Genomic DNA, 24,199 nt, shown 5'->3' with positions numbered 1-24,199 from the left:
GTACAACTACATCTGAAGATCTAGTAACATGTTCCTCAATTCCCAGGCAAAAGATTTTCCAAAACTAAAAATTTCAATTTTGTTATAGAACCCTTGAGTTATAACCCACTTTTTTAATTAGTTTCACGAATAAGCCTATTTTTGAGTCATTGTAGCTGCACCACATGTTTTCTAATATTAATGTAAGACATTCCAAAGATTTTATACACCTAAAAATCACCTTTGGGACATGTAACTTTTTTTATTTAATTTTTTCTATTTTCAACAATGAAAATCCATAAAAAAATACTTTTGGGACCCAATAAATTGTATGCCTGTATCCAAGATCTTGTGACATTTTCCTCAATTCCCATAAAAAAGATTTCCCAACACTAAATATTTCAATTTTTTTTTCACTCCATGAGTTATATAACTCGTGTTTTCAATCGATTTTGCGAATTTTTGCAAAGTTCATCAAAAACTTATATTCAAGTCATTCTCATCGCACCACATGTTTCCTAATATTAATGTAGGACATTCCAAAGATTTTAGACACCAAAAAATAACTTTTAGGCCCCTAAATTATTTTTATTTAATTTTTCTACTTTCAACATTAAAAATCCATAAAAAAATACTTTTGGGACCCAATAAATTCCATGACTACATCTGAAGATCTTGTAACATGTTATGATTGCATCTAAAGATCTTGTAATATTTCTTCAGTTCCCATGCAAAAGATTTCCCAAAACTAAAAATTTCAATTTTTTCACATAATTCGTGAGTCACGTTTTCAATTGGTTTTGTGAAATTTTGTAAAATTCATCATAACCCTATTTTCGAGTCATTCTCGTCGCACCACATATTTTTTTATATTAATGTAGGACATTCAGAAGAATTTAGATACCTAAAAATAACTTGAGCCCCTTAATTATTTTTATTTAGTTTTTCTACTTCCAACTTAAAAAATTCAAAAAAAATAAAAAAAAACTTTCGGAACCCAATAAATTGTACGATTGCATCCCAAGATCTTGTAATATGTTCCTCAGTTCCCACGCAAAAGATTTTTCAAAACTAAAAATTTCAATTTTTGTTACAGAACCCGTGAGTAACCCACGTTTTTAATCAGTTCCATGAATTTTTTCAAAATTCATCATAAACCTATTTTTGAGTCACTGTAGCTGCACCACATGTTTTCTAATATTAATGTAGGACATTCCAAATATTTTATACACCAAAATCACTTTTGGGACTGTAACTATTTTTTATTTAACTTTTCTATTTTCAACAAATAAAATCCATAAAAAATAGTTTCGGGACCCAATAAATGGCATGACTATATCCAAGATCTTGTGACATTTTCCTCAGTTCCCATATAAAAGATTTCCCAAAACTAAAATTTCAATTTTTTCAGACTCCATGAGTTATAGCCCGTGTTTTCAATCGATTTTGCGAATTTTTGCAAATTTCGTCAAAAGTTTATTTTCTAATCATTCTCATTGCTTTCATAATATTAATGTATGGCATTCCAAAGATTTTAAACACCTAAAAATAACTTTTGAGCCCCTAAATTATTTTTATTTAATTTTCTACTTTCAACAATTAAAATTTCATAAAAAATACTTTTGGACACAATAAATTCCACTACATCTGAAGATCTTGTAACATGTTCCACAATTTCCACGCAAAAGATTTTCCAAAACTAAAAATTTCAATTTTTTTTACATAATTCGTGAGTTACCCATGTTTTCAATTAGTTCCACAAAGTTTTGCAAAATTCATCCAAAGCTTATTTTAAGGATTCTTGTCGCACCATATGTTTCCTAATAGTAGTGTAGGAGATTTTTAAGATTTTGGAAACCTAAAAATAACTTTTGAGTAATTATTTTTATTAATTTTTCTACTTTCAACACTAAAAATCCTTAAAATATACTTCTAGGACCTAATAAAAGGTACGATTGCATTCAAAGATCTTGTAATATTTTCCCACGCTTTAATTTTTCTACTTTCAACATTAAAAATTCATAAAAAATACTTTTGGACCCAATAAATTCCACGACTACATCCAAAGATCTTGTAACATGTTCCTCAGTTTCCACGCAAAAGATTTTCCAAAACTAAAAATTTCAATTGGTTTTGCGAAATTTTGTAAAATTCATCATAAGCCTATTTTCGAGTCATTCTCGTTGCACCACATGTTTTTCTCGGGATCCTCACAAAGGGGATCAGGCAAGGATCCTCACTCAATGAACAGAGCCCTACTCTGTCAACATAATGTCACCCTTTATAGTTGACAATAACCAAGTAGAAAACTATTAAAAGTCTTAGAAAACCGCTCACCATGTCTTAGTGAAGATATAGAATGCAAATCTTCATCCTTGAGAGGGCAAGAAATCCACTCGCGCGACGTACTGCTTCTGCATGAAAATTCAAGACAATATAACAAGAGGGCCATCAACATGATGTGAAAAGAGGGGTGTGCTGGTGTGGGTGACCAAAAAATTAAGAAGGAAACCTGTTTCTCTGCTTCCCCTTCACGCATCAGATCCCATGACCGACTGTCAACCAGTTTCAGATTTTTCAAACCTACCTGCATCCATAATGTGTTTTTTTTGTAATTGTTCAATGACAAGAAACAACAATGTCAATTTAACAGTGAGCTCACCAATTTATTTATCTCCGTTTCCAAACTTTTTACAGACTCATCAGATGGGACAAGGCGTGCGTTTTGTATCTCAAGCTGGAAAGGCCTTCCAGAAATCCGTACCTAAGATATTTACATACTTCAGAATTTTCTTATTAAAATCAAACTGCAGTACAGAAAGGTAGATTTCCATTACATCGATATCTTCTCTTCCGGCAGCATGAAACTTGTAGTTATCACCACAACACATAGGAAGAATGTTGCTATCTAGTATCTCCTACGAAGGAGAACAGAAATAACTGTCAGCATCTCCACCACTGTTTCCAGAGGAACAAGTCAAATAAGAAAGATTGTGGCCAATATTTGGGGTAGATATTACCTCGACAGATGCTTCTCCCATTCTCTCATCATCAATAATCCAACAGGTTTGACTCACATTTCTCGAGTACTGAAACATAAAAAGTAATTAGCATCAATTAAAAGACCTTTCTTGTTCAATAACAACAGCTTATGGTACAGAGGTAATCACGAGATTAGCTTATGACACACAGGCAACAACAAGATTGGCTTATATGACGCAGAAGAAGATTAAACTTGGATGCAAGGCGTTCCAACATAGAAATAAGAAAACATCTCAAACTCATTTTCCAACTTTCAGATATAAGCAAATAGATCAATAGTGGATTTCAATATGCCCAGATAAACCTAACATCTGGTTATGTTAAGTTAAGCTATTGATTCTAAAAACGAAAAATCACAGTTAGCTTACCTTCAGGTATCTCCCACCAATGTAGATTTGAGTCCGGTAGCGGAGAAACTCTAAACAGCAAGGTTCACTGGACTAGAAAGGATAAAGTCTAAGAAAAATTAGCATCAACATCATAAATGATTTAGTAATCTGACGAGGTGATGCACTGATGCACGAAAATACAAACATGAATGAACTAGACCATTCAGCTCCGATACCAAGTTAATGCCTGAAAGTTAGAAACCAATAAAGGGATAGGCAGTCCTGTAACTGTTACCGCAGTATACCTAAATACGGACAAGTAACAATCAAATTAAGTTCACTCATCCATCATTATCCCCCCATCACATTCAAAAATGGCAAATAGAGTCTTCAGATCATTCCAAAAAGTTAGAACTTGGGAAACCAACACCAAAACAATTTACAAGAGAACCTGCTCTAAAGGTAACTTCAGGCACTCAGGCAACTCATTAGCTTGCAAACTCAAGAAAGACCTTTCAACAACCGCATCAACTTCACTTGTTGAAAAGCCAGAGCATTTGATGTCACCATCAATTCTGTCCAAACCATTGCCAGCGCCTATTAGAATAACAGTAAAGAGACACTTCAAAATCAGGCAGTTGATATCAGAAATGGTTTGCATTAAAAGAGGGTTACAGCCGACGTGTTACATGTCAGCATGTAAGGATACTGAAGACTTGCCTCCCTTAATTACGGTCTAATGATGAGAATTTAAAGTGAAAAAATGATGAATGAAATAAAATACTTAAAAGGTTTTTCACTATCAGATAATACTTTATCTTCTCAGATATTTTGAAAATCAGACATTAACTCAGATTATCTAGCTTCTATTCAACACCCTACAAATATACTCAAGCACAACAACAACAACAACAACAACAAAGCCTTTTCCCACTAAGTGGGGTCGGCTATGTGAATCCTAGAACGCCATTGCGCTCGGTTTTGTGTCATGTCCTCCGTTAGATCCAAGTACTCTAAGTCTTTTCTTAGGGTCTCTTCCAAAGTTTTTCTAGGTCTTCCCTTACCTCTTCGGCCCTGAACCTCTGTCCCGTAGTCACATCTTCGAACTGGAGCGTCAGTAGGCCTTCTTTGCACATGTCCAACCCACTCATTCCTAATCTTATCCTTTCTCGTGAGCCCACACCTCCAACGAAGCATCCTCATCTCCGCTACACCCATTTTGTGTACGTGTTGATGCTTCACCGCCCAACATTTTGTGCCATACAGTATCGCCGACCTTATTGCCGTCTTATAAAATTTTTCCTTGAGTTTCAGTGGCATACGACGGTCATACAACACGTCGGATGCACTCTTCCACTTCATCCATCCCGCTTGTATTCCATATATTCTGTCTTTGATCGGCTTAGGTGAAGACCTTTAGATTCCAACACTTCTCTCCAAAGGTTAAGCTTCGCATTTACCCCTTCCTGAGTTTCATCTATCAACTCTATATCGTCTGCGAAAAGCATACACCAAGGAATAACATCTTGAATATGTCCTGTTAACTCATCCATTACCAATGCAAAAAGGTAAGGACTTAAGGATTGTTGATGCACAAAATCAGTGAGGACTTTGGTACAACAGAAAGTATTAAGTTTGTGACCTTCGCTAGATTGCTCCGGTCATTAGTATGGATAAGTATGTAAAAGGATAGAGACAGGAGAGCAAACACAAGATGTACGTGGTTCACCCAGATTGGCTACGTCCACGGAGTAGAGGAGTTCTCATTAATTGTGAAGGGTTTACACAAGTACATAGGTTCAAGTTCTCCTTTAGTGGGTACAAGTGAATGATTTAGTACAAATGGCATTAAGAAATATTTTGGGAAAATGATCTCCTTTTATGAAAGAGAGTTTCTAGCCTTGTTCTGACATTGACACGTGTCGTGTTGTGATTGGCTTCCGATGTTGACACGTGTCGCGCTATGATTGGCTTCTGATGTCAACACGTGTCGCTCTGTGATTGACCTCCTGGTTGGAGGGGAAGCTCCTCGGTTGGGGACTTGCAAGATCCAAGCCGCTGAGTAATCACGAAACTTCTAAGTATCGAAGTGTGGTATTGTCTTCACTTGCCTTATCTGTCTCATAGGTAGATGTGGCATCTTCTCTGGAAGTACTCTTCCTCCGTCCAGGGGTGGTATCTTTAACAGGTGGAGATGCACAAGGTAATGTATCAATTTCACTTGAAGCTTACTTGTAGTTTCAGGCTTGGTCAAGCGCGATACAAACCATGTAGTAGGAGTCCCCCAAGTCGCCGAGCTAGGGGATCTGCTGAAAGAGGTGACAGACAAGGTAAGCAATCAGAGCTTCAACCACTCAGTCCCAGATCAGAATTTTGATTTCGAGTTCCGGCTGATTGTTCTCATTCTTCTTATCTTGCAGGCAGCATGAAGGATAAAGAGAAGAAAAGTAGAAGAGATGATATGAGATACTTTTGCTTTTGAAGAAGTAACTTTCCACAAGCTTGTTCTTGAACTGGGCTGGAGGGTTTTCTGGTTACCTCCAGAGTATAAGGCCAACTGAAGAATTTGTGGGTCAAAACAAGTCCATCAAATCTAGAGTATGTTTGACCCTGCTGATATGGGATACTTTTGTTGTTGACAAAGTAGTGGAAGTATCGGCACGTGTTCTATTACGCTTGTCTCCACATGCTTCCTTGTATCCTTCCCACTTGCCCTATCTGTTCCTTAGGCATATGTGGTATCTTCTCTGGAAGCATAAGATGTTGAAGATGAGTACTCGAGAGCAATGCCAGGTAAGTAATCAGGTAAGGGGTTCCAGGCAGTCAGTTCCTGACTGGAAGCTTGATTCCAAGTGCTGACTGATTGCTCTCTTTCTCCTTGTCTTGCAGGTAAGAACAAGGCCAAAGGAAAAGACAGGGAAAAAGCATGATATGGGATACTCTTTCTTTTAACCCTGATGATATGAGATATTCTTGCTCTGGTGTAGCTTGTTTGCAGAGGTATTATCGGGGGGAAAGAAAGCTGAGTATTTCGAGAGGCTTCGTTGGGAGTAACCTCTCAGATATGAGGAAGGGTTGAGCATTTTTGCAGGTCTGCCTGTCCGTTGAGGATGGAGGTCGACATATATAGGAGTCTCCCTAACAACAAGTAGTAATGCTATTCCTTTACCCTTCTTGGTCATAGCACTGTAGTGGGAGCTGCCAGCTTCACGTGTTTTAACTGTCAGAGCACTTTGAAAAAGTGGTCTGTGGTATCTAGAAAGCTGATGTTCGTGTGAAGATTACAGACAAGCTTTATCCAAGGAGATATGGCTCTCGAAGTTGAGAAAGCGATGCCTCTTTGGTTTTCGAACAAGCGATCCTGTCGGGGATCTGGCTCTCGAGATTCGGAGAACGGTGCCTCTTCGATTTTTGAGAAAGCAATCCTGCTGGGAGTCTGGCTCTTGAAATTCGGAGAGCGGTGTCTCTTCGATTTTTGAGAAAGCAATCCTGCTGGGGGTCTGGCTCTTGAAATTCGGAGAGCGGTGTCTCTTCGATTTTTGAGAAAGTAATCCTGTTGGGAGTCTGGCTCTTGAGATTCGGAGGGCGATGCCTCTTCGATTTTGGAGCAAGCAATCTTGTTGGGAGTATTTTCTCGAATGTGAGTAAAGGTTGGGCATTTTTGCTAGTCTACCTTGCCACGGAGCACAGAGGTTGACACATAGGGACTTTCCAATTATCCAGCCGTGGTGCTGTTCCTTTACCCTTTTGAGTAATAATATGGTAGCTAAACCTTTAAAATTTATGTGTCTAAACTTTGTTAGTGCTGTTTCTTTGCTATTCTTTTACCCTTCTTGGTCATAGAGATGTAGTGGGAGCTGCAAGCTTCACGTGTCTAAACTTTGTCAGAGATCTTTGGCAACGTTATCTGTGGTACCCATGAGCTGATGTTGCGTGTGGAAAGTGGATGATTGAACAATAAGATTCACGTGCTTTCTACTTCACCAGAAATCTTCGACAGATTGCCCGTAATTTTCGCAAAGCTGAGTGTGCATGTGACAGGTGCTGACAAGGCTGAGAAAGCAGGTGCCTCTTCGATTTCTGAGATCGGCCCTCGTGGTCTCTGAGCAGCCCCGCTTTTGAGAAAGCAAACGCCTCTTCAATCTCTGAGATCGGCCCTCGTGGTCTCTGAGCAGCCCAGCTTTTGAGAAAGCAAACGCCTCTTCGATTTCTGAGCAGGCGCCTCTTCGATTTCTAGTGCTCCGTCGAGTGCAGATTTTTATAGAGGCTGGCATTAAGTTCCAAAGCACACTTGAGAAAGCAAACGGTCTGATGAGTTGGCTGTTAAGGATTCTCTGGCTCTCAATGTTCAGTGTGCAGGTTCTGTGTCAAATATGGCCCAACGCCTATTTGCTCGAACCCGCCAAGTTGAATCATTGACGGCTGAAGTGATGAGTCTCAAGCAGAAGATTAGAGGGCTCAAGCATGAGAATAAACAGTTGCACAGGCTCGCACATGACTATGCTACAAACATGAAGAGGAAGCTTGACTAGGTGAAGGAATCTGATGGTCAGATTTTACTTGATCATCAGAGGTTTATGGGTTTGTTCCAAAGGCATTTATTGCCTTCGTCTTCTGGGGCTGTACCGCGTAATGAAGCTCCAAATGATCAGCCTCCGATGCCTCTTCCTTCTAGGGTTCTGTCCATTACTGAGGCTCCGAGTGATCATCCTCCGGTGCCTTCTCTTTCTGGGGCTCTACCGACTGCTGAGACTTCTCCTAAGCAACCTTTGTGAAGGCCCCCTCTTGTTTGTTTATTTTGACTCATGTATATGTACATATTTGTAACTTATCGGAGATATCAATAAATAAGCTTTGCTTCATTTCAACGTATTGTGTTAAATACACCAAAGCCTTCTTCACTAAGTTCTTTGCATTTTTCTTTTGTTGAAGCTTGTATGTTGAAGCTTTGTGAGTGAAGCATGTAGGTTGAGGTAGTGTTCCCTTAATTTCTCGAGTGAGGAAAACTTATCAGTTGGAGACTTGAAAAATCCAAGTCACTGAGTGGGGTCGGCTATATGTTGAGCTTGAACCAAATAGTTTGTATTTAAAAAAGATGAAGTATTGGGTTCTAATAAACATGCCCTGAATTAGTTCTTAAAACCTATTAAATATTCTCTTTAACAACCAGAGCAAAAATCATAAAAGCAAAAGCTAGATGTAGCATCTTCTAACCAATCATTAAGGGGTATCCACCGAAAGCATGACCAACAATTAGGCTTTGACTACACCTATGTCCACAAACAGTAGACTGACTGCTTCCTCATTGGGACTCATCACTCGAGGTTTACAAACCGAATGCTTACATATTCCCTAGTTATACATGACAATTCACTTCTTAATATGAAACATTATCATATTTCTCACTACAATTCCAACATTCACGTTATATGCTGTATTAGCATATAGGTATCAAACAGTACCAAAATAGTACAGGTTGGGCACATAAGTTCCCACTTATGGGTTAGAAACATGTGGGCAGCAGAAAGCGAGATCCTACTGACCTTGGGAAGAAAACTAGAACAATTGGTGGTAGTGTAAAACTGAACATGCCTGGTTTTCTTCGTTTGCACCCCTCATTAAAACTATCGACTGCTTTTGATGATAGACGGTGAGTGTACGTCAAACGGATGCGGAATCTGCTTATGCTGGACTTACAACCTTGCAGAACTTCAAATTATAGAAGACTGCTCACATACATTTGAAATTGATTATTCTTAGTTTGTATGGGTCATATGAAACTCATTGCTCTCTGTAAAAATTATAAAGCCCTATATTTGTTTTGTCAAATAGATAACATAATTAGAATCTGAAAGAAAGAAGCTTTACATAGTAACAATGTTTCAAGGGTCACCGCAAGAGAAATTTTTAGAGCATCCTTTGCAGAAATGCATTCAGGAAGTGGTTTTCCTTGGAACCAAAGTTCAGATTCAAACTTTCTTTTCATATACAGCCTACAAAAGGAAATACAAAATTAAATCAACCTATATAAATAGCTTGTTCAAAAAGCTTGAAGACACTCAAATTTGGATAAACAGATACTTACACAGTCTACACCCTACACTTCAGATGTAGAATGTAAATTAAATTTGTCAACTAACACAAAACAAAAACAATTTTTTTCTCTTTCTCATTTCCTCTGCTAGAGGTCGCACTTGGTGCGATGGCAAGTGCCTTCGCCCATGAGCGGTAGGTCTCGGGTTCGAGACTTGGGAGCAGCCTCTCCATAAATGGGGGTAAGGCTAGCCGACATTCACCTCTCCCAGACCCTGCCTAAAGCGGGAGCCTTGTGCACTGGGTACGACCTTTTTTTTTTTTTTCTCATTTCCTCTGCTCTGGATGCAGAAGATATAAATAATAGATTAGGTAATTCTGAAACTGTCCAAAGTTCAACAGTCATAGAGCTTTTCTGTGAAAGTACATTTCTTACCAAGCAATGCGATCATTTTCCTGGATAATTGGAGGTACGGACACTTCAAGAGAAAAGCTGTCAATCTGAAAGCCCTGTTGCCTAATCAGATTGGAAATGGAAACAGCCAACTCGTCGGCACTCTCCCTTTCTGCCACCAACTTCTTATCAACAGAATAACTGACTGCAAGATCCCCAAGCAAACGCTACAAGCTACCGGTTCTCTTGCTTTACTATCCACCAAATGTTTCTCAGAATCTCCAAGAAGTGAACTCAAGATTGACCGCGATAGTGAGAACGATAGTAAACATTCTCTCTGATCCCAAAGAACCGTAAGATGCATCTGGTGCATACCTACAGGGGAATTTTATTTTTGTTGAAAATTTCGGAAACACTCAAGTAATCTACCGAGGACGTTTGAACCAAATCTACTTAGAACTAGGAATTGAATAATCAAAGTGAACGAGCCTCCAAAATATAAAAGTATTAGGTTTAAAATAAAAAAAATGCAGTACAATCAATATTTGGAGGAATATGACATTTGAAGAACCCTAATTGAATACGATTCCATATACTCAAAATATACGTGAAAACCTTGAATTAATACATACAGGGCAAAGCTAAGAAGAGATAAATTAGGGCAAAAGCGGAAGTTACCCCGGTGGACCATAAGTCTATGACGGCGCGTCTAGGCAACTCTTGGACGACGTCGCAGAGAGATTGTACATTATCGCCATTAACGGTGGCCTGCGAACATCTTGGGCCTCGTTTGCCATTTCGAAAAGCCCTAACGCTCAATGAAGGGGATGATTACTGTACTACTTCCCAGAATAACGGGCAAACTGTGCAAGTTATTATACAAACCTTGGGTGTGCTGCTTAAATTACCATTATCACCTTCGTTATTGAAGTTTTTCTATGTATTAATCAAACAGGCATAATAATCATTTTACTTCTTCTCTGTTATCTCTATTAATTAATGAAACATTTTTTGTTAACTAAAATATGATAAAAATAGCTTTCAAAAAAAAAAAAAAAGATGATAAAAAAAATTACTTAGTCTTCTATCACATAAAAAGAAATGATGAACAATAATGTAATTTCACATTTCCAAATTTTACTATTTTTTATTAAAACAAAAACAAAAACAAAAACCTCTTCCTCCTCCCACATCTCTCTGTAATCTTTAATGCTGTATAAATTTCTAAAGTCTAAAAACCTAATCGTCACTTCCTCGGTCTCTCTCTTTCCTTCCTCTCTTCCTCCAAATCACTCTCTCCCGTCTTCTCCTGTCCTCGCGGTCGCGGATTCCTTCTTCCAAGATTTTCCATCGCTCCTTCTGATTTCTCACAGCGCTCTACTCCCGCAGCTCTCGTTGTTGTCCTCCGTCACCATTGGCGGCGAGCGCGACAGAATTGAGTAAACGGACGAAGAAAAAATGGCGAGCAGCTGGGTTTATATGCGGAGGATTTCAGGGTGAGGGGCCATACTGAAAACTTAAATAATAATAATAATTTTTTTTAACAGAGTGAATCATGCCGATATGGATCTCTTACGATTTCACGAGCCCATGCCAATATCCACGACAGCAAATCAACAACATAAATTCAGTGGTCCAAGCAAGATGACCGACCAAATAAGAAACATCCACTCAAAGATAAATTCAAAATAAGTCCTCAGTTACAGTCCCGGCCACATCGAAAACACATTTTTCCAAAACTTTGATCCATCTAACAATAACATCAACATACAAAGCCACATATTGCCAAGACAAAGGGCAGACATTAAAAATACATCTGTTTCTGGCAAATCACATTCTATCTTCTCTCTTCCTTGGTGCACAGGTGATGATCTCGTCAACTCTAAGAATCATCTCTGCAGCCTCTGTTGCAGAGAGCAGGACGGCCTGCTTAACTTTAAACGCTTCTGATATCCCTCGTTCTGCCATGTCTCCTACCTGCCAGCGTAAAAAAAATGCCATGCATCAGATCATTATAAGAGTCCAGGCACCCCGCAAGTAATTTCTCCCCATTAACATATAATGCTTCGCTTTGCATGACAGTATCGCATCACGGATACAGCCTTCCAAAGCTGAGGTCAAACATCATGCTCAATATATTAAAAAGAAATGCCATAAATCTACTATTTTGTTCATTTTTTTTCATTCTGGTACTTACTGTTCCAGAGATGACATCAATCCCAGAAGTGCATCCTTCTTTCTGGTGCTCTGCACGTAGCTTTGCAATCAACTCAGCACTGTCCAAACCGGCATTGTCAGCAATGATAGTAGGAATGGCCAAGAGTGCCCGCGAGAAAGCTTCAATAGCATGAGATTTCTTTCCAGGCGTTTTCCTGGCCAGCTCATCAACTTCCTTTGCCATTATCATCTCAGGCCATCCACCTCCAAGCAAAACTCTGCTGTCATTGACCGTCTGAGACAGCACACACAAGGCATCATGCAGAGACCTTTCAGCCTCGTCAAGAACGTGATGGCTGCCAAAGTACAAACATATCATACAATCATCCAACGAAAAGTAAAAAGAACCAATTTTAGCTCCAGGGCCAAAACAAAAGCTTCCTACATCTTTTTGGAGTATACTTCAAATGTAAATCCTAATTACTAGGTGCTACAAGGAATATCCATAAGTGGAAAGAAAGGGAAATACAAGCTGACAAGAGTAGCAGTTTCCAGTCAGCTAATAACAAAACCGTCAGTAACGCAAGCCACAAATGCAATACCTGCTACCATAATTTTAGGGATTCCAAAGGGCATATGAGTCTGACAGAGACTCTCAGCCAGTTTAACCATGGCCTCAAATAAGATAAGCTACGGATGTAAGGTACTCCATTTCATGTATTACCTCTCACATTTCATATACTATCTTTCACACACACATGCGCGCGCGCACACACACACGAGGTTAAAATTACATCTGTGTGGGCACAATAATATTAGCCAGTGCAGAACATTAGAAGAGAACAAAATGTAAATGAATAAAATACCTCGCGCCTCTCAGCACTATTGTGCAAGCCTGACCCAGTTCAACTCCAGAAAAATGGATCAACTTGTCCTCACCAATCATAATTTCCTCAATGAGCTTGCAGTGCCCAAGCTTAACGGACTCTGGATTATCAAAGGTTGATGCAATTTCACCACCAGTAACTAAGGCCAAACGCTCAATGCCATCAAAATCAGCATGCTCAATTGCAAGTATTCCAGCATCTGCAAAGAGTTCTTCTGGGAAATTGTAGATCAACTGTCTGTTAACGAAACAGTTAATTCCATGACCTATGATCTTCTGCACTTTTTCTCTCATTTTATCTTTCTCAGCCCCTTCAATTTCAGCAACCTTCGCCATTGAATCAACACGAACACGTGCCCCATAAATCTTCACTTTGTCTGTGTCCATTGCTGTGTTTGCGACCAAAATGTTTGCATTCTCTATGCGCTTCGGCTGACCAAGACCTATTTTCTTGTCAAGAATAAATCTGAAAAATAAAAACAGAAGTATAGAAGAAGTCAAGAAATAACAAAAAGAATCCAAGACTTACATTCCAGAAATTGTCAAAACTAGCAGTAAAAATAACATAAGCTCAAAAGTTCATTTTCCTTCTTACCCTTCATCTAAAAATGAATCTATAAGTGATCCACCGGGCTTCTTTATAATTTGGATAGCCTCTAAGTTGGTACTTCCCTGCCAATGGAAACAGCTTGTTAAGTAAATGAAGACTAAAGAAAAATATATGTTTTCAACATTCAGACTGAACCTTAACTACTAAATGTTATTTTACAATCACCTTTAGGCGCATCACAGCATCCACGGCTAGCTGTGCAAAATGTTCTTTGTCCTGAGAAAGAATTTTGGAGCTCAAAGTAGTCATTGCGATCTTCATTAGGTCCGACTTAAATTTTTCTGCACAATTCAGTGATGGCTTCACTTAGTTATAATTTTACAAGGCAAAGATAATGAATACGATGTCAATCAATTCAAAAGCTCCAATCTCAGAGGGCAGCATGCATAAAGACCAAACCCATCAAATTCAATATTGAACATCATGTAACTAGAATAACTCATATCAACAGCTACTAAATGAAAGTTGATCCATGAGGTGAAATAATCAATGGATCGGACAGAAGAAGGGAAAAATCAGTAGTGAATACCAGAGTCAGCCTTGTTATCCACAACCTTCTGCAATAAAGCATTACGTGCACATTCAGCTGCCATCCGATAACCTAAAAAATCAAACTTACAGCATTAAAGTTACATGGTACCACATAAAAATACAACAGAACAGAACTACAAAACTAGTGAGATACGTGTTTGCAGAAACCTAAGACAAACCTGAAATGATTGTCATTGGGTGAATCTTTGATGCAACCAGCTTTTCAGCCTCCCTTAAGAGCTCACCCGCCAAAACAACAACAGAAGTTGTCCCGTCACCAACTTCATCATCTTGAACTTTTGAAATATCTGACTCTTGTATTAAGGATCATCGCCAAATGTGAGCAAGATCTATCTCTACCACTCCCATACACTTTCAGTACTTCAAGATCAAAGATAACTTGCCAACAACAGTTTTGGCCAAATAGATATATGTAAAGTGATAAGTAGATAACTGAAATGGAAAAATATGTCTACAACCTGTAATAATCAGCATAAACAGTCACAAATTTAAAATCAAATGGTCAGGATACCAACAAGAACTTTAGCAGCTGCATTGTCAATATGCAGGGACTTTAAGATGGTGGCCCCATCATTAGTAACAGTAACCTCGTGTCCTCTTCCTGTTGATTGCAAAATTTTATCCTGTACAAAAAATATTAACAGGAAAGTAACTAACACAAGTAGGAAAGCATTGTATAAGCATATTGTCTATTAGTTTGTTAACAGATTAAGTAAGAGAAACTCACCATTCCCTTCGGCCCTAAGGTTGTCTTAACCAAGTCAGCAATTGCCATTGCGCCCACAAATGAAGCCTAAAACAATACAAATTAAAGATAAGTTGTACATGGGGGGGGGATAAGTCAGAATCTTGCCATATTCGTTTGAATTTGAATAACAAAATGAAAATTGAAATTTCCTAATCTACATCTGCCTACACCATTACATACTGAACAACAGTATAATCCAGGACAGTAGCCAATCCCAGAAGGCCTTGCGAACACAACAAATTAAAGCCAAACAAAAGATTCAATGGAACACCTCATACATCCACCCTAATCCCACAAAAGTAAGTTCGAAAAAATGCTGTGATCCTAGTCAACAATATTATCCAACAAAATTTCAGGAAACTAAATCTTGAAATCATTAACCATGAAATTCATAGAAATGACATTTTGTTTACTACAAAACACTGTGAATATCAAAGCACAGTCCAGGAAACTCACCAGTCTGGCGCGCTCTCCTTTCTCCTCACTAGCTTCATCTTTGAAAATTCTCTCCACCTATCGCATTTACCAAGAAAATCAAATCAAACAAAAAAAATGAAACCTGAAAATAAAATGCCAAAGTTTAAACTCTAAACATTTGCTTACCGCCATGGAATAGAGATATCAAAAAACTTCGGCCGAACGAAAACCTATGAGATTTTACATAACGGAGTAAAATCGAACGGCAAAAAACAATCCGAACACGCAAATCACGAGGAAAATGAGAGAAGCGAGGAAACTTGAAGCAAAGAAAATCTGAAGTCTGTAAAACCCTAAAACACAAAATCTTAGGAAATGGAAACCGTGAAAAAGAAACTGCCTGATCTTACCGAAGAGAAAGCGTAGACGGAGATGGTGAAGGGAGAATTGAAGACTCTAGATCCCGCCCAAGATAACTGGTTTCGGCGTCGAGGGTTTTTTCACTCTATCTAAGTTGAACCGGCAGCACACAAGTAAAAGAGAGTGTAGTGAGAAGAACCGGGTGTATACCTCCGCTAGGTTGCTCGGTTTTTCAAAATATGATGCGTCAGTACAAGGGTTGTGGAACGAACGGCTAGATTGGAAGGGAAGGGTGGTCCAGCGTGATTTCTAGCCGGTGATGGGAAATGACAGGTACCAGATGCCCTAGCGAGTTTTATACAATAATTTTAACGAAAAACACTCGCTACTGTTCACTTTAACGAAAAATCATATTTTTACACTAAAGAATCAATCCTGATACTATTCACTTTACTCTTTATTTTATCTTTATCATTGAAACTCAAAGTTTTCAAAGATTTTCTTTTCATATAAGATCGCACAGGAACCCTTTTTGCGTAGTTGCGCGAAGTCGCAGGAAGGCCCTCTTGCTTTTTTGTTGTTTCACTTTTATTATTTTAATTTTTATTTGGTTTACGATATACAAAAACTTTTGATTATGTTTTATTTATACTTAGACTTTCCCGATTCTCGTTTTTAAAACGGTTGAAAATGTTTTTAATAAAAATATTTTTTTTAAATTAATTATTTATAAAAATGTAACTATAAGTACTTCTCTAAATATGCTTTTAGTTATTTTAAAAGCACATTTAAACGGCCCCTTAGTATTAGTGGTATTCCTCTTCACTTATGAGTGAAAGGTCTTCTGTTCGATTCTCGTCAAAAGTGAATTTGATACCACATTATTGCTAGCTTATTGTGAGGCTAAACCCATTTTATCTGCCTAGTGTAAATAATATCGATTGTTCAACAAAAAAAAAGTACATCTAAACAAGCGCTCAATTTGTGTGAATGTCTCCGCGATGTTACTTCTATCATTAGTTTTTCAAATTGAATCATATTTTCATCTATTTTTTAATAGTTGATACATGATATTGCACATTATTATGCCTCTAAAATTTGGTCAGGAGTATTGTCGTGATGAAATTAATTCAAAATTGAGACAAAATTGATAATTTAAGGGGGAATGTAGCAAAGGTATATATAATATGCTAACAAAAAACCAGAGAGTGGAGATGATTGAGAAACAAGTTGAGAACAGGAGGGTCACCCAACCTGATCATAATTACTAATTAGGCAGACGAAAACCTGGTACAATAACAAAAGGTATACAATCAATCTGTTATAGGAAAGAATTAATGCGACCTCGAGCTGAGGTCTTTGACAGTTGCGATCATGCGACATAAATTTATATATCGTAATCAAACAGCACCCCTGAAAAATCAAATTTGAAGCAACAGTGGAGTTGACTGTTGTTCTATCTCAATCAGCTAAAGCTAAAACTCCATCGTAGAGGCCCTTCACTCACTCCTACTTTGCTGGCGTAGCCCCTAGTTTAGAGCTTAGAGGGGTCGTGTGCGCCGGCCGCTTGCTCTGCCACATAGCCGCGCATTCCTTGGAATAGGGTATTCATCCCTAATTGAAGTGGATGGAGTATAAACACGCAGATATAACTGTTGCCCAAGGTACTGTCGTGCCCAAAACTCTGTCCTCAAGTTCCACATTCCCACATTATCTAGCGGAATGTATATAGCCGTCCACGACTTGGGATACACCTGCATTCACAGTAATCTATAAATCAACCACATATATACACGTATGTTACTGTTTTTCTCCCCATTGTGTAGTTAGAATGTGAGCATCAAATGCACAAGTATCAAGGAGTAATTACGTACCTGAGTGGTGCAACGTGAAACCGCATCTCTGAGATTATACGCATTCCTGCTAGCAGTTGTCCACTGCCCTCCATCCATACTGCAAATATTTGACAAGCAATTTCGAATTACCTATCAAGAAAAGACTGGATTAAATTGAGCATATGGAACTGAGGGTATGCTTACCCAACAACAAAGAAAGAGTAACCATCGAGATGCCAGCTCTGAATTATATCTTCGTTGTTTTGGAACACAATCTCGACGAATGCTCTATAATCAGCACCCAATACTGAGGTGTCAAGGTACAATCCCCCACCAGTAGGCCTGTCGGAGATGCTTCCAACACGGAAAACTCCTCCAATTTTGAAGTAGTCCGCGAGCTTCAAGGGAGTGTCTGCTGGAACAAACGACACGCTGTTCACCCCATATCTTTGCTTACCGTTCACTTGACCAGCGGAATTTTGTAGCACATAAGTTTTGGTTAAATTGATCAGTCCGTAGTGGTACGAGCCCTGCGGGTTTGGCCTCGGTCCACTTGCTGTAAGATTGGTCCTGAAATAACATGCATGCGTAATGGACAATGGTCAGGACATTAGTCCAATTTGGTAGAAATAGTATGAAACGAGAAAGTACCTGATAGAGCGGGCTTGGTTCAAAGACCAGTCGACTTGGATGGTAGGTCCACCAGGGGGTGGGCCAGAGACTTTGCCAGCAGAGTTGGCGTAATGAACAGTGCCGGTTGTGGTGAGGATTGGAGAGGTGAAACGAGAGGAAGCTACAAGGTAGTAGTCTTGTCCAGGCTGATCAGCTGTTACAAGAACCGAGTAGGATTGGCCAACGTGTACATCAAGGGATGAGTAGGTGGTTTGGAGGGTGTGTGTTCCCTCCACTTCTACCAGCTTCATTTTGTGGTTTTGAATGCGGAAGTTGAGGGAATTTTGCAACCCAATGTTTGAAATTCTGAGCCTGTATGTTTTTCCTGCAATGAGATACATAATACATATACACCATTAACAATCTAATGAAGATAAATGTAGGATGATTGTGATTGTAAAAGTTGATATCGACATTAATTGTGAAGGCACACCTTGCTCAAAATTAAGAGAGAATCCACCAGGACCGCGGCCGTTGATAAGGATTCCATCAGGGAAAGGTAGCTTCTTACCACGGTCCAGATGAGCCTTCAAGGTCTGTACAAGACAAATAAAATAATCAACACTGATAAATTGACAAGGCAATCAAAACTAATCAAAGTTGTTCTCCAGGTAGACGTGAATGTAGTTACATTAACTGAGCTGATAAGCTGGATTCTGTTTTTTTTGCAATTTAAATAATATAATGTAAAATATTAGCTTGTATCAAAACAAAGGGGTCGTTATAGGGAGGAAGTGTTCCTTTTTCCAGTTGTATACGACGGTGGCGACACCTACAACAAAAATATTTGGTAGGTTCTGGCTAGAACAATACTTCGCTGCTGTAAACGCAGCAGGAAGTCCTGCACAAAAGTGACGCGGCACCTTCACAGAGCAACACGTGTGGGGTTTTTTTTTTCCCTCCAAAATCTCTTTCAACCCTGGTTTAGTTATTTAACCCAAGTAAAACAGAGCACCTTCGTCTCTCTTCCTCTCCAGCTCCTTGGATTTCATTTGCGTTGTGAGGAACGTTAGGCTATGGTGGTGGGGGATGATGGTTGACAAGAGGCTACAATTTTGATGGTAGCCTGAACAGATGGTGTGTTGAGCGGGGGTTGCCGACTGGAAGGGCCAGAAAGAGTGAAAGATAAAGCATAAAGCATGAAGCTTTGCAATGGAGAAATTGGGAGAGAGAAAGAGAGATACAGGGGGAGGGAGGAGAGAAAAATGAAAATATGGAATTTCCAATTTTTTTTCTGTTCAAAATTAGTAGGATGCAAATATATTTCAGGATTTGCAGCCATCATGAAGCTCTAGATCTTTCTTCAATAGATAGTGGGAGAATTGTTGGATAGAGAGAGGAGAAAATAGAAGACGGTGAACAGGAAAGGAAAGATGCAGACAAGGAATCAGTCAAGAAAGAGGAAACTTACCTAGGCTAAAGATAAGAGGTTTTTGGGAGGAAAAAAAAAACCCCACACGTGTTGTTTCTGAAAGTGCCACGTCACTTGCGTGCAGGACTTCGTGCTGAGTTTACAGCAGCGAAGAATTGTTCTAGCCAGAACGGTTCTTCTGGCTACTGAGATATGGTTTCAGAGATGTACTGTTTGGAATTATTAGCTTGGGTCACATGTCAGGGAGATAATGCGAGTGACCCACACAAGAACAAATCAAGGGGCTACAAGTTATATAACATTAAGACAAAACTGGGTCACCAAATGGGCCATTTGGAGTGGGCAGATAAAGACGGTGACGTGCTCAACACTGCGTTCGTGGGCCCACACACACACAATTATCCCCAGTCTCGCACACCAATAAGGGTTACCGCAATTTCAATAATAAAAATGAAAAAGAAAATTGGTGCGTTAGACCTAAAATTTAGTCCTAGTTACAATTTTGGTCTCTAATCCAATTGTCATTATGTTGAGAGCTGGTTTTTTGAGTAACAGCGTTATAACTTAGAACTCGGATCTTATCCGGCTGATGTCTTATCTGCCTAAATTTGTTATTGTGAATGAAAATTTTAATGTTATTGTTAGAAAGGATCGTTCCCCATATTGTGACAATTTCATGAACATCAATACTCACCGATACTTAGTTCAACCAAAACTTAATAACTTGTAATTCAAAAACCATTCCTAGTTTTCCTTTTAGACAAAAATTGGATTACAAATTGCTTTTGATTTTTATCTTTTCACACAAAATTGCTTTCGAATGGAATAAAAACGCAAAAGGGCTGGTTTTACCGACATAGGATCACAGATGTCAAACAGCTCCAGCTGTCTAGAATAATAGACCGAAAAGTAATCGGTTACATGCTCTACCTTCGTAAGCGCTTTATGGTTTTTGTTTGTTTTCGTTCTTTCCAAAATGCGCGACAATTCGGATCAAACATAAAAAAAAACGCCGGCAAATGTATGCAACTAGGAACACGGATAAATTAATGTGTTTGATTTTAGTTGAAGAAGTAAAAAGAAGTGGAAATATAGGATTTACCGTGTGATTAGCCTTGTACCAATCACCAATAAGAACAGTGTAATCACCGGCAGGATCGGGGAAAGGGACGGGAATTCTGGGCCTGCTAAGAATTCGGATGCCTCCGAAGCCGCCGGCAGCCTTGTGGAAGGCGAGAGATGGGAAGTAGTAGAAACTTCCGATTTGGTCCTTGACTTGGAGAATGTAGGTGAAGTTCTTCCCCGGTGGAATTGGGCAGGTTGTTCCATACACTCCGTCCTCAAATGAATTCCTTCTTTGTTGGATTCCGTTCCTGTTTTTACAAATAGGATGATTAACAAAATTAAATAAACAATTAATTAGTTAAATAACCTCCTGCACCCTTTCACAAGAATTAATTAATTTACTGGATTTACTTTTTTTCTTGTTCCTTATGTCAATTACAAGTAAGGCAACAAACTTATAAAATCGTAGCATATTTTATTAAGAAACTCAAAAATAAAATAAAGAGCAATTTATATGTACGGATTCACCACCATATAGCACTTGTATCTAGTAATTACTCATTCTACTAATGAGTAATGGTAGGAAAATAAAACACATGAGAAATCAAAATAAGAGTAGGTTGATTAACAAGAATCAAATGATTAAGCTCAGCCGCAGAGGAATCGAGTCGTTTTCTAGTTTCTAGATATAGAAAGCTGAGCTGGTGAGAAGTCACTAGTACCAGATTACTACCATTATTGTATTGATAACGAACCAGATCTAATTGAATTCTTCCTTCCATGCCTTCCCTCCAATAACAACAATTAACAAAACATTCCCCAATTACCCAGATCTAAACTCAAAGGTAAAATATAAATAAAAAAGAAAGATAGATAATAATGTGGAAACCAACAAAGGCGTCAGTCTGAGCCTGGGGTGTACGTGCGCAGTTGCACTAACCCCGCACTCTAATCAAAGGCCTAAAAAATGAAGAGGGAAATCTTGTCTCTTAGGTTTTACTTCATATGTATTACAAATCATTAATAAAAATTTGATTTGGTATATAATCTTTGCACTAACTTGGTAACTAATCAGAGAGCCAGAGCAGAGAGAGAGAGTGTGTGTGCTGTGTGTTACCAGGAGAGGAGGAACGGCTCGTCCAAGCTGTTGAAGACGTTGATGATGAGATTGTCATTGGTGACGGAGTGGATGTCTGGCCCCGGGAACTGTCCATTTATCAGTATTCCCTGAGATTAAATTCAACAGATCGGAATCCCATTCATTTTCATTTCAATCAGATCGGAGGAATCAGACACTGATTTGAGTCAACGTATTAAACAATGCCACAAATTGATTAAAAGATAATTAGATTTGGATGAGAAACCTTTTGGCGAACACCGAGAGGGTAAATGTCGCCGTAAGTGACATTCCATTCGAAGAATCTGTAGGGATCTTCAGCGACGGCTATGGAGAAGAGAGCGGCGAGACATAGCAGTGCCCAGATGGCACCTTCCGCTCCGTTTAGCGGCATTTTAGTTATGCGTACGACTACGTGATTAAGCTAATGACTGACGGAGAGATTTTGGAGGTGTTGGGATGGGTTGATATTGGAATAATAAGGGAAAAGGAGAGCTGTGGAGAGTGACTTTCAAAAGAGAAGTGAGGGAAAGGGAAGGAGTGAATGGATTATGACATAATCGATGAGGCCTTGAGGAGGAGGAGGAGGAGGAATGACACCTATATATTTAAGTGCGGTACAGACAACCACGGGTGACATGGACTATGGAGCCTATGGCCGCAACCGCAGAGAGGGAAAACTAATAAAAGCATAATCTTTTTTTTTTCCCTGAAAATTATATAGTATAATTTATATTGAAAAGAAGTGGCAATAAAATTAAATAACGGTGGGTGTCGGTGGTGGTTTCTGTTTGCATACCTATTAATTAGTTAATATAACATCCTCTTTATCTACTAAAATCAATACAAATATTATTAGTCTTCCGTACGTAATTGTAATAAAATATTTTTAAAAAAAGTAATGCTAAAGTGATTAAATCTGTATACTAAATTTGTAAACTAAATAATATGTCACCATTAAGAAATAGGCATGTTAATCAATACTTAAGTAATAATTTAATTATTAACTTCTATATCATTTAACTTACAAAATTTAGTCTCCAAATTTAACCTCTCTCGCATTACCATAAGAAAAAGGATAATGCTGGAGAAACTAAATTTAGAGACTAAATTTGTAAATTCAATGACGTGTCACCAATAAAAATGAACTTGTTTATTAATGCTTAAATAATAAATTAATCATCAACTTTCATGTCTTTAATTTTCAAAATTTTATCTACAAGCATGAGCATTTAAACATTTACATTAAAAAAATAAAAATTGCTTGCATCACCTCGTGTAACTATAATTCTACTCCTCCAACTTCACCCTCTCACTTCCTATTTTTCCCTTTTTTATATCGTAATTTACATTCAATTAAAACTCCATTTAGATTATAATTTTTAAAAATTTGTTATATATTTAAGTAATAAGTACACACATAATGTGTGGCTGTTATCCATAATTAAATTTGAATTATGAAGTGAACAAATTGGGAGTGTGAAGTGTGTGTCTGCCACATGGGTTGGGTTAGGTGGGTGTTTGTACTTGCGACTGTGTGTGTCTGGAGGTGAGGCGGTGGGGATTGGGGGTTTCGCTTCCGCGCCATCCAGGACCAAGAGAACGCATGTGAGAAAATGTGATGGGTTTTTAACAAAGCGGGGCCCTGTTTTGTCCTCATTTTAGTTGTGACGGGAACACGGTAGATGTGTTTTTATGTAAGTAGTAAAAAAATTTATTTTTTAAGTTATTAACTTTTTAACATACATATCTCATCATTTATATTATTTTTTAAGTTATTAACTTTTTAACACACATATCTCATCATTTATATAAAGACACGTGATGTAACACTTCGGATGACGGCCAGATTAAAAAATCTCTCGCCCTCACTCACCCAGCCCTCGTGACTCATTAGTCAACTCAACCATTTTCCAGTCAACTCTGATTTGCCATTGGCCATATACTTTTAATTTAATAATTAATGTCTAATCCAAACCAAAACTTCACTTTAAAATAATAAAAAAAAGCATATATCACGGTCAATTAGAGATGACTTAAACCCGATAACAGTCCGAATAGATTAGATTTGGATATGAAAATTCGGGTATGGTATGGATATGGGGAAAAATTATGAATTTTATTCGGTTATAGTTTTGGATATGATTATAAGGGTTCTTAATCCATATCTGTTCCCGAATCTAACACTAATATAATATAATTTTATTCAATTTACCGAACCCTCCCTGTACTAATTCATTATGCATGCATCAAACCATATACTATATTTATTATGCACCAAACATCATGCATGGGGCATACCAACAACCTCATCAATTCAATACTCTTATTGTTATACTGAACCAAATTAATTCATTAAATCGTTTTATATATTAATTATCAAATGTTACAAGTTTATCAAATTCATCTCTCTTCAAGAGTCTCACTGTCAATAAATTGGTGCATGTTATCACGAACAACTTCAAATACATTGTTATGTTTTTTATAATTGGATGTTGCTATTTAATGACGAAATTAGTATCTACTAAAATTTACAATGCGTGAATTGGATGGATATAATTTTTTTTTTTTGACGAAAATGGATATAACCGATAACGGATTTACCCGGTGGATATGGTTATAGATAATGCC

General features: G+C 38.2%; 3 protein-coding genes across 4 annotated transcripts; all 3 read right to left on the bottom strand.

Annotated features, from left to right (window-relative positions):
• Positions 1–2,083: 2,083 nt before the first annotated feature.
• Positions 2,084–9,999, bottom strand: LOC103413821 (uncharacterized). The gene is made up of 9 exons (XM_029094776.2): positions 9,820–9,999; positions 9,219–9,343; positions 3,802–3,947; positions 3,390–3,461; positions 3,000–3,068; positions 2,817–2,897; positions 2,642–2,743; positions 2,492–2,566; positions 2,084–2,393 (listed from the first exon to the last, which is right to left on the bottom strand). The coding sequence occupies exons 2-9, from the start codon at positions 9,334–9,336 to the stop codon at positions 2,349–2,351; spliced, it is 708 nt and encodes a 235-aa protein (XP_028950609.1). The 5' UTR covers positions 9,337–9,343; positions 9,820–9,999; the 3' UTR covers positions 2,084–2,348.
• A 1,404-nt stretch (positions 10,000–11,403) lies between these two features.
• Positions 11,404–15,846, bottom strand: LOC103450335 (T-complex protein 1 subunit beta). 2 transcript variants are annotated; one of them, XM_008389666.4, is made up of 12 exons: positions 15,558–15,808; positions 15,334–15,377; positions 15,187–15,243; positions 14,710–14,775; positions 14,494–14,605; positions 14,141–14,269; positions 13,960–14,031; positions 13,596–13,711; positions 13,416–13,492; positions 12,801–13,286; positions 11,975–12,290; positions 11,404–11,754 (listed from the first exon to the last, which is right to left on the bottom strand). In XM_008389666.4, the coding sequence occupies exons 2-12, from the start codon at positions 15,337–15,339 to the stop codon at positions 11,608–11,610; spliced, it is 1,584 nt and encodes a 527-aa protein (XP_008387888.3). In that variant the 5' UTR covers positions 15,340–15,377; positions 15,558–15,808; the 3' UTR covers positions 11,404–11,607. The 2 variants fall into 2 exon arrangements, with proteins under 2 accessions (XP_008387888.3, XP_070670267.1); XM_070814166.1 differs by lacking the exon at positions 15,334–15,377 and having other exon boundaries at positions 15,558–15,846.
• An 879-nt stretch (positions 15,847–16,725) lies between these two features.
• On the bottom strand, positions 16,726–22,300 carry LOC103450334 (L-ascorbate oxidase homolog). The gene is made up of 8 exons (XM_008389665.4): positions 21,816–22,300; positions 21,569–21,678; positions 20,489–20,759; positions 18,448–18,550; positions 17,994–18,339; positions 17,547–17,912; positions 17,382–17,460; positions 16,726–17,261 (listed from the first exon to the last, which is right to left on the bottom strand). The coding sequence occupies exons 1-8, from the start codon at positions 21,960–21,962 to the stop codon at positions 17,049–17,051; spliced, it is 1,635 nt and encodes a 544-aa protein (XP_008387887.1). The 5' UTR covers positions 21,963–22,300; the 3' UTR covers positions 16,726–17,048.
• Between the last annotated feature and the right edge of the window lie 1,899 nt (positions 22,301–24,199).

This window comes from Malus domestica, chromosome 15, assembly GCF_042453785.1.
Source record: "Malus domestica chromosome 15, GDT2T_hap1".
Lineage (NCBI taxonomy): Eukaryota > Viridiplantae > Streptophyta > Magnoliopsida > Rosales > Rosaceae > Malus > Malus domestica.
This window is presented reverse-complemented; position numbering and strand designations above follow the sequence as displayed.